The sequence below is a fragment of the Pteropus medius genome, unplaced genomic scaffold, assembly GCF_902729225.1.
Source record: "Pteropus medius unplaced genomic scaffold, Ma_sr-lr_union100, whole genome shotgun sequence".
Taxonomy (NCBI): Eukaryota; Metazoa; Chordata; class Mammalia; order Chiroptera; family Pteropodidae; genus Pteropus; species Pteropus medius.
The window spans coordinates 880912-896785 of record NW_024342470.1 but is presented as its reverse complement, the minus strand read 5'-3'; the positions used below and the strand labels follow the sequence as shown (position 1 = coordinate 896785).

Sequence of the window (15874 nt, the reverse complement as noted above, 5' to 3'; positions counted from 1 at the left end):
ATATTTCATATATTGTTCTTTCAGTCTAAATGTACTTTATAATTAAAGAATCGTTTTTGTTATAACCTATGTTGCATGTAACACAGCTGGCATTCCATTTTTGTCAGTATTTAGGTGAATTGGAATGTTCATAAAGTCAAATTTGTCCTTATAGAAGTCAAAGGATTTTGTTACTCCTTAAAAGGGATGGATGATACTTGCCATCTGGGATCTTAAACGCTGTGCAGACTCTATACAGATCCTATACTGTTTAGGATTCTGTACTCAATCATGAGCAGAACATAAGGATCCTCTGTGGTGGTATTTGGGAAATGGGCCATCTACCCTCTGTGCGCATACATGGTTCTCAGAGAAATTATGGAACACCTTTGCATTTTATAAAAGAGGTGCTACTACATAAAGTCCTGGACAATCTTCTAGTTTTTATTTGGCAAAGTTCTTAAGTCCTTTGCTAAAACGACATGGCTATCTACCAGTGAGCCTATGCCAAAATGTAAGTTTAACAAAAATATATTTTGCTGGTTGGTCTTGATAGAATTTATAACAGTTATCAGCCGTTCTACACAATGTCCTGGCACATGTTAACCATCAGCATTAAGAAAGAAAATAATAGCTAAGGAAAATATAAAACTCAGCTCTTTGCTAAACCAAATAGAAAAGGTAATTCTTTGACTTTCCATAATGGATTTTAACACATTTTCGCAAGTAATATAATGGGCAAAATCTGAACCACAAGATTGAACATAGATAGAACATATGTGAATACAGCAACAATTGCAGAAAAGATATCATTTTTCAATACATTATATTTTTAAAAATTGAGCAGAAATTGAGGAATAACGCAAGTCTCAACCTAGTTTAATGATTTTCAATTACATAAAATATCTTCTCTGTATGTAATGTAATAAACCTAGAAATCAATCACAAAAAGATAACTGGAAAATACCTATATATTTGAAAATGAAATAAATAACCCTTTAAATAACCCATAGGTCAAAGGTTAAAAAAAATAAAAAGGACTTAAAAGAAACTTAATGAGATATATCAAATCTTGTGCTATAGCCTGTCAGCTCTTGGAAGAAAAGGTACACTAGAAATACCAGAAAAGAGAAAGCCTAAAATTAATAACATTTGCATTAATTTTAATAGGTAGAAAGCAATAGTAAAATAAAATCCAGGGGGCAGAAGAGAAAGAATTACAAAATTAATAGCAGATATTCATCAAATAGAAAATCAACATGCAATGAAGAGGACGGACAATGCCAAATATTTGCTTTTTATACTGATTTTCATTCGACTTATCGTGAAAAATACTTTTAAAAGAAAGTCCAAAAAAGACTTCTGTAAAGCAGGGAGAGGTAGATATAATATGCATTTGTGGATATCGATACAGCTATCATGAATCCCAGAGAAATTAAGCAAGTAAAAAAATAAAAGGACATCAAAATCAGAAAGGAAGTAAAACTGTCTCTACTTGCAGATGCCATGATTTTATATAACAAAAACCCTGAAGGTTCCACCAAAATATTGTTAGTACTAATAAAAAAATTCGGTAAAATCGCAGGATACAAAATCAATATAGAAAAACCAGTGGCATGTCTATAAACTAATAATGAACTAGTAGAAAGGGAAATTAAAAAACAATCTGTTAACAATTACATCAAAAAGAATAAAATATCTGGGAATAAATTCAATTGAGGATGTGAAGGTCTCTACACTGAAAACTATGAGTCTAATGAAAAAAAACTGAGAAGAACTCAAATAAATAGAAAGATAATCCGTGCACAGGATTGGAGAATATCATTAAAATGTCCATACATGCAAAGCAATCTAAATTTAATGAAATCTCTATTAAATTCTAACGGTATTTTTCACAGAAATAGAAAATAACTATCCTAAAAGTGTACAAAAAATGACGAAAGTCTCTGAATAGCAAAAGCAATCTTGAGAAAGAAGAACAAAGTTGGAGGTATCACGCTCTCTGATTTCAAATTATATTACAAAGCTATAGTAAATAGTATGGTATTGGCATATAAAAATACACATAGATAGATAAAAGGAATAGAGAGTTAAGAAATACACCTTGCATTTCTGTTCAATTAATTTATGACAAAAGACGCAAGAATATAAAGAGGAAGCGGCAGTCTCCTTGATAAATGGTGTTGCGAAAATTAGACAGCCACATGTGAAAGAATAAAATTAGACCACTGTCGTACACCATACAGAAATATAAACTCAAAATTAATTACAGACTTAAATGCAAAACCTGAAACTGCCGCGGTCCAGCCACGACAGGATCCAGGGGGCCCCGAAGGTGGGCAAGGCGTCGGCGCAGGAGACAGTCGACTACACAACTCAGAGGCGGTGTGACACTGTTCCGTTTTATTGTGATTTGAGTACAACTTTTATACTTTTTATTTTGGCATTTGATTATACTTTGTAGTTAAGGTAGCAGGGAGTTAAATTTCTGTGGTTAGGCCAAGCAGAAAAATCTTAGAGAGTATATTATTATTAATGTTCATGATTAACTAGTACATTTTTCTCTCAATCATTAGAACAGAACTACCGGATGGAACAATCTAAACTTTTAATTCTTATATCTATTATGTAAGATACAGTTTGATTTAAGTAAAGGTGATAGATAGATGCATTCATAACAGCAAGCATTGGCTTTTGGGCAGACATTGTTCTTCTTTCTGCCTGAAGAAATCTTTTAAATGCTATTTGATTTATGCTATATCTAAAGTTCAAGCTGAACCTTTCTCATAGCTGTTCAAAAGTTTCCTTAGTGCAGTAATGAGGAAAATATTTATAAAAATCAGTTTTACAAAGCTGCTTTCATAAGCTAAGTTTCTGTTCCTTTGTTTTTTAAGCACCAAGGAGGTCCTGACCTAGCCAGCCTTTCTATGAAACTTAAACTACTATAAGCCACATGAATTCCATCTTTATTCACTATATGCATACTATCTTTATTATAAGCTCCTGTATAAGGCAAAGGAAGATCAGGCAATCTTTTCATACTATTAGCCCCCCTAGGTGGATACCAGAGTTTTCTATTTATCCACTAGGCCACAAAAGGAGGCCCTTCCATAGTAGGCACAGGCTTATGAGTAAATTTCTTATCCTTTACTAATTTTTCTACTAACTGCGCGGGAACAGGAGTATAAACTGGTTCTAGTAATTCAGCTTGTTATAATTTATTCATAACATCTTTAAGAGGCGCGTCAAAAGGAATTTCTCTTAATAATTGTTCAAATAAAGGGTTTACGCATTCTGGATACGTCAGGGTGACCAGAGCTGATTCCATACGCAGGGAATTTACTATGTTTTCCTCAGAGCCAATTTTGAGGAAATCCATTTGTACAGCGTTTACACTTACTAGAATTTGTGCTACCCAAATTCCCCCTATTAATAGGATCATTCCTAAGAAACCAATTATCCCTAAACACATGCCACGTCCTCGTTTTGACAATGCATTCCTTGAAGGCTCTGTCCCCATCTCCGGACCTTGTCATGCAGTAGGGTAGAAAGAGGACGCGGCATGAAACCATAAAACTCCTAGAAGAAAATTAGGCAGTAAGCTACTTGATATCAGTCACAGTGAACATAACAAAAGCCAAAATAAACAAGTGGGAATCCATCAAACTAAAGGTTTCTGTACAAAAAAAGGTGATAATCAAGAAAATGAAAAGACAACCCACCGAATGGAAAAATGTATATGCAAATGATATATTCGATAAGAGTCTAATATCCGAAAAATATGCTGAACTCATACAACTCAAAAACAACAAAAAAATAAACAATCCAATTTTAAAAACTGGCAGTGAATATAAATAGACATTTCTGCAAAGAAGACATAAAGATAACCAACAGGCACATGAAAAGATGCTCAACATCACTAATCATCAGGGAAAAGCAAAACAAATCCACAATGAGATATCATCTCACACCTGTTAGAATGGCTTATATCAAAAAGACAAGAAATAAAAGTATTTGCAAAGATGTGAAGAAACAGGAATCCTCATGCACTGTTTGTGGGATTGTAAATTGGTGTAGCCACTATAGAAAACAACATGGCAATTCCTCAAAAAAATAAAAATAGAACTACCATGTAATCTAGCAATTGCACTTCTGAGTATTTTTCCACAGAAAACCAAAACACTAATTTGAAAAGATATACGCATCCCTAGAAACAACCTCAGCGTCCATCAATAAATGAATGGATAAAGAAGTTGTGGTTCATGTATACAGTAGAATATTACTCAGCTATAAAAAGAATGAAATCCTGCCATCATACAACAACGTGCATGGACCTTGAGGGTATTAAATAAAAGAAGACAGAAAGCGAAAGACAAAAACCATATGATTTCCCTTATATGTGGAATCTAAAAAGCAGAACAAGTGAACAACAGTAACAACAAACCTCCAAAACATATAGATATGTAGAACAGACTGGTGATTGCCAGAGGTGAGGACAGGTGGCGGGGGGGTCGGGTGCACAAAATAAGTGAAGAGGGTCCAGAGGTACAAACTATAGTTACAAAATAAATAAGGCTTGAGGATATAATATCTCAGACGGTTTTTAAAGAAGTGATACCTGCTTAGACTGTAAAGGACAGTAGAAAATGAAGAGATCTTTGGACTCAACCTAGAATGAGCAGGAAACAGGCCAAAAAATCTACTCAGCTATAACATGGGCGATTTTTTTCCCTATAAAATAAAAGATGATTCAGAGGACTGAATTATAAGCTCAGAAGGCAGAGCCAAGACCCACAGAAACCTATAAGTAGGAAGCAGGACTGGACCCTGATCAAAAAAATGGCAGTATGTGTTTAGTTGGATTTTGGAATTTCTATGGGCCCATGTTGCTATGTGACTCCTGTATTCCCCTTTATGAACGGGGGAATTTACTAAAATTTTTCTACTCTTGTATCACCAGTGCCTGATAGATGTATAGGGGACATATGCTGTTACCAGATTGTTCTCTATATTTGTGCTTGTTCTTGATCAGTTTGTTCTATTTGTTCCTTAGATTCTGCATATTAGTAAAATCATATGGTATTTATCTTTTTCTGTCTGACTTATTTCACTCAGCATAATAACCTCTAGGTCCATCCATGTTGTTACAAATGGCAGATTTCATTTTTTGAATGGCTAATATTCCATTGTATATATGAACCATAAGTTCTTTATCCAATTGTCTGTTGATGGGCATTTAGTTGCTTCCACATCTTGGCTATTGTAAGCTCTGCTGCCATGAACATAGGGGTGCATAGATCTTTAGAAATTATTGTTTTGGTTTTCTTTGGGTAAATACCCAGAAATGCAAATGCTAGATCAAGAAGTATATCCATTTTTAATTTTTTGAGATACCTCCAGCCTGTTTTCCACAGTGGCTGTACCAACCAATTTGTAATCCCACAACAGTGCAGGACAGTTCCCTTTTCCCCAAGTCCTCACCAATACTTGTTGTTCTTTAATTTATTGATGATCACCATTCTGACAGGTGTGAGGTGATATCTCATTGTGGTTTTAATTTTCATTTCTCTGATGTCTAGTAACCTTGAGCATCTTTTCATGTCTATAGGCCATCTGTATTTCCTCTTTGGAAAAATATCTGTTCAACTCTTGCAAAAAGTTCAAGTAGAGGGAAAGCTCCCAAAATCCTTTTATGATGCAACCATTACCTTGATTCCAAAACCAGACAAAGACATTACAAAAAAAGAAAACTATAGACAACTATCTCTTATGAACATTGATGCAGAAATCCTCAACAAAATATTAGCAAACCGAATTCAGCAATACATTAAAAATATCATTCACCATGATCAACTTGGTTTTATTCATGGGATGCAAGGTTGGTATAATATCCGTAAATCAATTAATGTGATACATCACATTAACAAATCGAAAGATGAAAACCATATGACCATATCAATAGATGCAGAAAAAGCATTGGAAAAAATCCAGCATCTATTTATGATAAAAACTCTCAAAAAGTGGGAATACAAAGAATATACCTCAACATAACAAAGGCCATATATGACAAACCTACAGCTAACATCATATTCAATGGGGAAAGGGTAAAAGCGTTTGCTTTAAGATCAGGAAAGAGACGAGGATGACCACGTTCACCATTTCTCTGCAACACTGCGTTGAAAGTCTTAGCCACAGTGATAAGATGAAAAAGAGTAATAAAAGGCATCCAAATTAGAAAGGAAGAAGTAAAACTCCAGTTATTTGCTGATGACATGATACTACATATAGAGAACCCTAGAGATTCCACTAAAAACCTGTTAGAACTGGCCAATGAATTCAGTAAAGTAGCAGGATACAAAATTAATATTCAGAAGTCAGTGATATTTTTATACACCAATGATGAACTTTCAGAAAGAGAAATTAAGAAATCAATCCCATTTACACTTGTATCGAAAAGAAAAAAATTCTTGGGAATCAAATTAACCAAGGAGGTAAAAGACCAGTTCTCAGAAAATTATGTCATTGAAAAAAGAAACTGAAGAAGATACAAATAAATGGAAGCATATACCGTGCTCATGGGTAGGAAGAATCAACATCATTAAAATGGCCATGCTACCTAAAGCAATCTATAGATTCAATCCCTATCAAAATACCAATAGCAAGAGCATGATTTGTTTTAATGAAGCAACTGTTGTTGGGTTCCTGGATAGCTTCAGGATGGGGGCTGGTCACCAGAAAGACCAAGCCATGATTAGAAGCTGGTAACTTTCTGACTGGCCCCCTGTTCTACAAGGAAGAGACAGGGTTGGACATTGACTTAATGCTGGTCAGGTAGCCTCCATAAAAATCCTTAAACAATGGCGTAGAGAGCTTTCAGGTTGGTGAACACATCCAAGTGTCAGATGGATGGTGACTCCAGCATCATGGTGACAGAAGCTCCTGCCCTGGGAGCCCTTCCAGACCTCCAGTTACGTTTCTGCATTTGGCTGCTAATTTGTATCCTTTCTGATACCTTTTATAATTAACTGGTAAATGTAAGTACATGTTTCCATGCGTTTTGTGAGCCATTCCAGCAAATTATCGAACCTGGGAGAGAGTTGTAGGACTCAAACATGGGAGAGAGTTGTGGGCTAATCTCTAACTTTATAGCCAGCGGGACAGAAGTGTGCATACCCTGGGGAACCATTACTTACAATTGGTGTCTGAAGTGAGGACAGTCCTGTGGAACTGAGCCCTTAAACCTGTGATGACTGACATTGTCTCGAGTTAGTGTCACAAATGAATTCTTAAAATTGGGCACCAAACTGTTGTCTACATATTTAGAAAATAGTGGTTTTCCAATTGGTTGGTGGGGGGAGGGAAATAGCACACATTTGGTTCTGAGTAGGGTTATCCTTTACCCACAATTTAAATCATTTCATATTTTTAAATTTATCTGTGTTAACTTTTGGTCTTTGTTATATATTTTCCACTTAAAATTTGCAATATTTTAGATACACTGCATTTTTACTTAGCAGTATATTATAAATATTTTCCATTTTATCACATCATATATCTCCAAATCATCACTTCTTTCATCTCATTACACTGAGACGTGGACTTTTATGCTCTAAGTCTTGCTTTCGGCTGCTCTCAACAGCTGTGCTTCAGTCTGGGAATGCCTGACTACAGAAAATCTCTGCACTCTTTCTAGTCTCATGGTGATGAAGTAAATGAGGGTAGATTGTTATACAAGAAACATATTTAGTGCAATCTCTGACAATATTTCTAGTTCTTTTAATGGGTTCTAATTTCCTTATAAATGCAGACTATGAAACTATGATTGTTAACAAATTAATTTCAATGCTAAGAATTAAAAGGTACTCTTTATAATTCCTACAAATAAAGAAGTCTACATTATGCCAAATAGGACTATATTTTAATTATTTGTTCAAATATGGATAGATTTCTATCAAATCACGTGATTGTGGTACCCAGACCTGACATCTTAAGAGATGGGAATCAGCGCAGTTTTCCCATCCTCATGCCTGTTTCCACGTGTCTTCACAGCCCAGATCTTGGGAGTAGAATTTGTTCAAAAGACTGATACAAAGTAACAACTTAGGCATCATTGCTCTGCTCATACCTTCTTGGTGAATAACAGTGCTGAAGTCATTAGACTGATTTAGATATTACAGTCCATATTAAATGCTTGGAACCAAATAACTTGATTCCTAGAATCAGAGGACATCTCTTCAGATAAACTATTGAATTTCCTTAAGACACAGAATTCTAATCTCTAAATTGAGGAAAATGAATAATTCCGCCACCATGGGATTGCTGGGAATAATAAATAGAGAAGCATGGTGGTTTTAAACCCAGACTTTCTGGATTCAAACTCTGGTGCCACCATATCCTAGCTGCATGACTTGCAGCAATGTATTTAATGTCCCTGTGCCCCAAATGATTTTTTTAAATAGAAATAATAGTACTACTTCAAAGGGTTTTGGTGAGGAATAACCCAGTTAATATATGTAATAGTAAGTTGAAATTGTTGTTTGCTACATTAATTAAATGAGAAAAAGTACTTGGAACCTATGAGTATTTAGAATAGTACCAACTACAGTAACAATATTTGGTTTACTAGCGAATAAAAGTGAGAGTTAGAGGACGCATAAATTTAATTTAAGCAATCACTTACACGGTCTATGTATTTGGTAGGTGCTAAGTGTGATACAGGTAAACAACAACTTTATAATTTATCGGACAAGACAAGAATGGATCCTACGAATGTAATCTGATAGTTGCCTTTCTCAAGGCCTCCTTAACATCTCTGTTCCTCAGACTATAGATGAGAGGGTTTAACATGGGGATCACCAGTGTGTAGAACAGAGATACCACTCTGTTCTGGTCAGTTGAGTAGCTAGATTTGGGCATCACATAAATGAAGGTGATCGTCCCATAGTAGAGAGTAACGGCAGTGAGGTGGGAGGTGCAGGTGGAGAAGGCTTTGTGTCTCCCTTCAGCGGAGCGCAACTTCAGGACTGTGATGAGGATGCAGATGTAAGAGAGAGATATGACAAACACTGTGACCACAATGATGGATTCAGAAAAGATGGAAGGGATGATTTCAATAAAGGAGATATCCGAGCAGGAAAGTTTCAACAAAGGGGAGAAATCACAGAAAAAGTGATCTACCTGATTTGGTCCACAGAAAGACAGACTCATTAAACAGCCAGTAAACTTCCAGGCATTCACATATCCATCCAAGTAGGACAACTCCACTATGAGAATGCAGATTCTAGGGGACATATAGGTGGAGTAGAGCAGTGGTGAACAGATGGCCACGTAACAATCATAGGCCATGGAAGCCAGCAGGAAGCACTCAGTGGTCCCAAATTTGACCATAGCACAGAGTTGAGCCACACAGCCAGCAACAGGCAGAGATATACCTTTCCTCAGGACGGCCTTGAGCATGACAGGTATGACTGAAGAGGATAACCAGATGTCAGCAAAGACCAAATGACAGAGGAAAAGGTACATTGGGGTATGAAGCTGGGGAAAGCTACTGATTAATATGATTATTCTGACAATACAGATTCTGAGAAATATCACAAAGAAGACAACACAAAGTATAGGATCCTCTGTTAACCCCAAAATGATGAACTGTGTCACTCTCGTATGTTTTCCAACCTCCATCTCCTCTGTGCATTATTCTTGTTGAGGGAATTGTGAATTCCTGTACTTGTCCATTAATTTGTCCCATGCCCCTCCAGGACTGTTGACCCCATGTAAGAATATGTCCTTCAACCTAAAACCATCGAAATATTTTCCTGCAATATATAAGCTCCTCTCTTCACACTTCTATTCAAAGCACTGACATTATTATCAAGAAGTAGAATGGACTGCAACATGAGAATAAGAAGCAGCAGGTCCCAAATCTCCAAAATGCTGTTTTCTGGCAGATCTGCTCCTGCTCAGTCATTCTTCAGCAATAAATTGAACTATTGGTCTTTTTAGACAGTGGCAGTGGCCAGTATTCCATGAAGTCTGAGAAGATGACAGCAAACCCAATGTTCATTTAATCACTGATTTATTCAACCTATCATCCAAACCAAACTGAATCCCTATTCTCTGTTAACAAACCAATCAAAAGAAACTACAACCTACATGGAATTTATCACACAGGGATCATTATTAGTACAATGAAGGATGTACATGCTGCTTCAGAAATATAGGAGAAAGAATAATTAACTTTGTATTTAAGGAGCTGGTCAGGGAAGGTGGCATAAATAGAAGGTCCAGGTGTTAACAAAATATGTATCTCTAAGCATCTTGACAGCAGCTTTGTCCAGAGGTCTGGACAAAGATTAGGTGGAATAGAAAGGTGACTAGAAACGAAGACAAGAGTCAGTGCTACCAGGGCTCTAATCAACACTGTAGACAAAACAGGCCCTTTAGCTGAGAACTTCAGGTAGTGGGGGGAATACTGTGGAGTAACACGAGTAAGTAAGCAAAAACAAAGCACAGTCTACTGTTCCTCAAAGTGTATTCCATGGGCTAGTGGTTTATGGCAAATTGTTTATTATTATTACATAACACAATAAGGACAGAAGTTGTAGGTAACCATTTATACACTTTTATTGCAATATGAGAGGGTAATTTAAATATTGAAGTTACAGGTCTTTTTATCATTTACTTTCTCAACTGAAAACTTCTTTTAGCCATTACTTAAAATTAGATTTGTTGGGAACAGATTTTCTTAGCTTTCTCTCATCTGAAATTTTTTTACTTCTCCTTCATTCATGAAGGCTCTTTTTTCCAGATGTAGTATTTACATTTGACAATTCTTTGCTTTTAGTACTTGAAAAATATTCTGCCTCTTCCTTCTGGCTTTATCATTTCAAATGAGAAAGTTATTATTTTCGATATTGCTTTTTATAATAAGTAATAAGCCCTTTCTCCCTGAGTTCTTTCAAGATTTTTCTCTTTTTAATTTTTAGAACTTTACTTATTTTGTCTTGGTATGAATTTCTTTGGGTTTATCCTGCTTGACATTTTCTATAGTTCCTGAATCTTTCTTGAAATCTTTCCTTCACAAATATGTGAACTTTTCAGCCATCATTTCTTTAAATATTTATTCAGTCCCCCTTTCTTTCTACTCTCCTCTGGGACCACCATAATGTTAGCTCATTTTTATTTTACCACAGATCCACGGACTGCTATACTTTCTCTGGTCTATTTTTTCCCATTTAGATCAGATGCTTTTATTCACGTTCTCCAAGTTCACTGATTCTATTCTGACATCTCACTCTACTACTGAACCCATCCAGCAAGTTGTTTTAGTTTTTAACTTCGCTGACTCCACTTTTTAGTTCTATAATATTCGCTTGGTTATTTTTACAACTTTATTTGCTGATACTGATATTTGCTATTTTTTTCATTTGTGTCAAGAAAATTAATGATGGCTTGATGAAGCATTTGTTTGACATGGCTTTAAAATTCTTGTCATATGATTTGAACATCTTATTCATTTTGGTGTTGGCATATGTAGTCGTTTCTCGTTGAAGTTGTGATTATTTTCCTATGTGCTATGACAAGTATTTTTTATTATATCATAGACATTTAGGGTTATATAATATGAGAATCTGGAACACAGTCAATCTTTTTCAGAAGGAAGTTCTCCTGCTGAGGTGTCACTGCAAGAACCATGTGAATGAGTATGTTCAGCTTCCTGCTGGGCACTACTGACACAACGCTGGCAGAAATGGAGTGCTGACTCACACTGCCTCCTTGCAGATGAGTGAGATGGACATTCAGTTCTACCAACTTCCCTGTTGTCTTCTCCCCAGGGACAGTGTGACACTGATGTGTGTGACTCCTGCCTTCCAAGTAAATTCAGCTCCTTGTTGGGCTCCAAGCGGTTCTCCGGTGGTTCTGAGTTGGAGGCTTGTGTAGAATCCAGTCCTGAATTTATGGAAGTGGTAAGAAAGCCAGAGACTCGCCACTATTTTGTTTCTCAGGTCCCTAAGTCCCTAGGCATCTGTCTTCATCTTCCTCCTTCATATCTTCCTATGCTTGTTTTTTTTTTTAAATAAAATGGAGGGCCCTAGAAGAATGGTGCTACATCATCTTCAATAGAACCAGAAGTCTGTGTCTTAAAACACTGAAAGATATTTATGTATCTTCTCATTTATTTTGTACCAGAAAGAAGTCCTAATACAAGTTAGTCTGACATATCTAATATAGAAGCCGCCATACTTATTCTGAGCAGAAAGTGTTGGGTTGAAAGGAATATATCCAACATGAGTCAAGTTCTCTAGGAAAGAAGTACAACTGACCTTTAAACAATGTGGAGGTTAGGAGCCCAGAAACCTTGCACAGTAGAAAATCTGTATATAACAAATGTGAGGGTTCCCAGGCTCACACCAAGCTTCCCAGCCTAGAGTACCAGGCTGGGAAAAGGAATTCCCATAATATCATGCTGTGAAAATCAGAAGTGATTCCATCTGGTTGAGACGAATGTATTTGTTACTAATAATATAAGTTGTCGATTAACACATATTTTGTGTTATATACTATATACTTAAAATAAGCTAGAAAAAGAAAATGTTAATAAAATCACAAGAACATTAACTGTATTTATTGAAAAAAAATCCACCTACAAGTAGACCCTTAAATTTCAAACCTTTGTTATTCAAGGGTCACCTGTATTCTCAAAGAACCTCTCTGATGACCCTCAACAGAGTATATGCCTTAAAAGGAGGCAAATTATTAAGAGGATACTTGTGACTTTTAGATTTTGATTAACTTCTATATATGTCAGTTACATTCTCTGTAACATACAAACTGGGGGGAAAAGCTTCATACGTTTATTAGGATTAATAGGGTTAATACTTACAAATCTCTGAGAACAGTAGTAAACGATCTCATATTCTTAGCTCTTACTGCAATATTCTTACTACTGATACCACTACTAGGAGTAACATTTGACTTCTTGATCTTCTAACTGTCCAACCATGCAAATACATAAGAAAGACATTCATGAGAGGGTAATTACAAGACATTTACAAACTAGGCTGGGATTCTAATTACCAGTTTGAGTCATTAGTATAAATGCAAGGGCATAATTGTGGTGAGCATGAGTTTGTGTAATGGCCTGTCACAGTTGTAGCAACATCTGAGACAAACATTCAATCACTTGAATTAGCATGCAGCATTCAACAGATAGTGGCCAGGATTCAAAGCCAGCAGGGAGGGAGGGAGGAGGGGAGTTAGATAAATATTTATTTTAAGGAATTGTCTAACACAATGTGTGAGTTAGCAATTCCATGACCCGAGGGCAGTCAGAAGGATAATTCCAGAAAGAGTTGATGTCCTGGTGTTGAGTTCCAAGGCAGCCTGGGGATGAAATTCTTTTTTACAGGGGACCTTGGATTTTTTTCTTAAGGCTTTTGACTGATTGAATGAAGTCCACCAACACTATGGAGAGTAATCTGAGTTAATCATTCTACTGATTTTGATGTTAATCACACCTAAAAATTACCTTTACAGTATAATCAATTCTGGTGTTTGGCCAAATAATTGGGCACCATAGCCTAGTCCACTTGACACATAAAATTAGCTATCACATGAGAACTACTGTAAAATAAATGTATAAGGCAGTAGCTTGAAATAGAAGTGCTAACAATGAAAATGAAAAGAAGTAGATCAATATTAGCCTCAGAATGTTCAAGGCTGTGTGTAGACTGGAGGTGTGTGCAGGAAGAAAAGGAAATTCCTCAAGGGTTCAGAATCAATACATTGATTGAATAATGATACCTCCTACTGGGATATGGGTCACTGGATGGGAGCAGTTTGAGGTGAGAGAAGATAATTACTTTAGTTTTAGACAATTTGTGCTGGAAATTCAATAAACAAAAATAATACTGTCTAAAACATTAACTAGAGGACAGAGAAAGAGAAAGAAATGTGGCGGTCATCAGTATTAGAAGTAAGTTAGCTTCACAGGAAACACAATGCAGTTCCCTCAAGGTTCCTTAGCAGCAATGAAGCTGACCATGAACAAGCCACTTGAAGACTTTGCTCACTCAGTCCTGAGGAGATCAGGAACCCTGCTCATTCCCAGAAAGAAGTCACTGTTTAGACCCAACAGAAGAATTCACAGGTTAGTCAGGGTCATCTCGTCCTGTTCTTTAATGTGCTCCCCTATGATTAGACTGGAGCCAGAGATAAGGAGCACAGATCAGAATTAACCCCAGTGGACAAGCTTCCTGCTAGAAGAATGTTTCCAGTAATTTTACTGTGTGGTTCTACTTGGTCATTTCCACTCAGAATATATTGTCATAACCCTAGTTATCATGCTCATTTCAGGAAAAGCTGCTGATGAAAGCAGACACAGTCTTAAAGGTTTGGAGGCAGAATAACTTTAACTTATGATATAGTTAAGAATAAAAAAAAGAATATTTTATTCTTTTGAAAAAAAAGAATAAAATTTTCAGCAGGTTTTCAGCAGATTAAGTATTTTTTCATGTTAACTAATTTATGTTTCTAATGATAAACTGAATTCAGTTAATAACTCAATATGGGCCTCTGATTTTCAATTTGGTATCAGAAAATCCATCCCTTACCTTCACAGAAAAGCTTCAAAGAGACTAATGGCATATTGATAAATACATTTAAACCACAAACAGACACACAATTTACTTTTATTGTTATATTTATGCCATGATATTATATCAAATCACACAAAATATCAAGCTTCACTTAGAAAATATTCTGGCAAGCTCTCTCTTCAGAGCCCCTTTAATCTCATTGTTCCTGAGGCTGTAGATGATGGGGTTCAGCATGGGAATCACCACATTGTAGAACACAGATGCCACTTTGTTCTGGTCACTTGAGAAGGTGGACTTGGGCATCACGTAAACAAATGTGATGGTCCCAAAATACAAAGTGATTGCTGTGAGGTGGGTGGTGCAAGTGGAGAAGGCCTTGTGGTACCCCTCAGGGGAGCTCATCTTCAGAATGGTGATGAAGATGTAGATGTAGGAGACGACTATGACAAACACTGTGACCACAATGATGGAGCCAGCAACAAATGAGGGGACAACTGCAGGGATACTGCTGCTAGCAGAACAGGAGATTTCAACTAAAGGAGCAAAGTCACAGAAGAAATGGTTGACTAGATTTGGTCCACAGAAGAGTAAAAAGTAGAAGGAAAGAGTAAAAGAGCAAGAATTGAGAAAACCAGCCACGTAAGCCACTATGAGGAACTGAACACAAACTTGTGTGGACATTTTGGCGGAATAAAGCAGTGGGTTGCAGATGGCCACGAAGCGATCGTATGCCATGATAGCCAGCAGGAAGCACTCAACTGCCCCAAAGACAGCAATTGAACCGAGCTGCATGCCACATCCATGATAGGAGACTGGATTTCTCTCCACTAGGAAATTTACAAGCATATTGGGTGTTACAGAAGTTGAAAGGCATATGTCTGCAAAAGCCAAGTGGCTCAAAAAGAAATACATAGGATGATGGAGCTGAGAAGAGATTCTGATAAGAGTGATTGTGCTGACATTTCCAAATACGGTCACCAGATAGATACATAGGATGATCATAAAGAGTATGACACGAAGGATTGGGTTATCGGTTAAGCCCAATAAAATGAAACTTGTCACTACAGTATGGTTCCCATCTCGTAGGGAATCCATGAGATAATTTTTCTGCTACCAAAGGAACCTGTGATGAAACATTACATGAAAGAAGTTATACATTTTCATAGTTTCATTGTCATTAATACACACAGATATTATTATGAAAAATTACTTAAGTTTTGATTTTTTTAACTTTAGAGCCCAGAGTTTATATTTACGTGTAATGAGTCTTCTACATTCGAAAATCATTTTTAGTCCAAACA

General features: G+C 36.4%; 2 protein-coding genes across 2 annotated transcripts; both read right to left on the bottom strand.

Annotated features, from left to right (window-relative positions):
- Positions 1–8742: 8742 nt before the first annotated feature.
- Positions 8743–9657, bottom strand: LOC120603111 (olfactory receptor 491-like). Its single transcript, XM_039863444.1, has one exon. The coding sequence runs from the start codon at positions 9655–9657 to the stop codon at positions 8743–8745; it is 915 nt and encodes a 304-aa protein (XP_039719378.1).
- A 5063-nt stretch (positions 9658–14720) lies between these two features.
- Positions 14721–15668, bottom strand: LOC120603109 (olfactory receptor 502). The gene has a single exon (XM_039863443.1). It carries the CDS (start codon positions 15666–15668, stop codon positions 14721–14723), a length of 948 nt encoding a protein of 315 aa, XP_039719377.1.
- Positions 15669–15874: the final 206 nt, after the last annotated feature.

Coding starts and splice junctions, on each gene's coding strand:
- LOC120603111 (XM_039863444.1), bottom strand. CDS start 9,657: ATGGAGGTTGGAAAACATACGAGAGTGACACAGTTCATCATTTTGGGG.
- LOC120603109 (XM_039863443.1), bottom strand. CDS start 15,668: ATGGATTCCCTACGAGATGGGAACCATACTGTAGTGACAAGTTTCATT.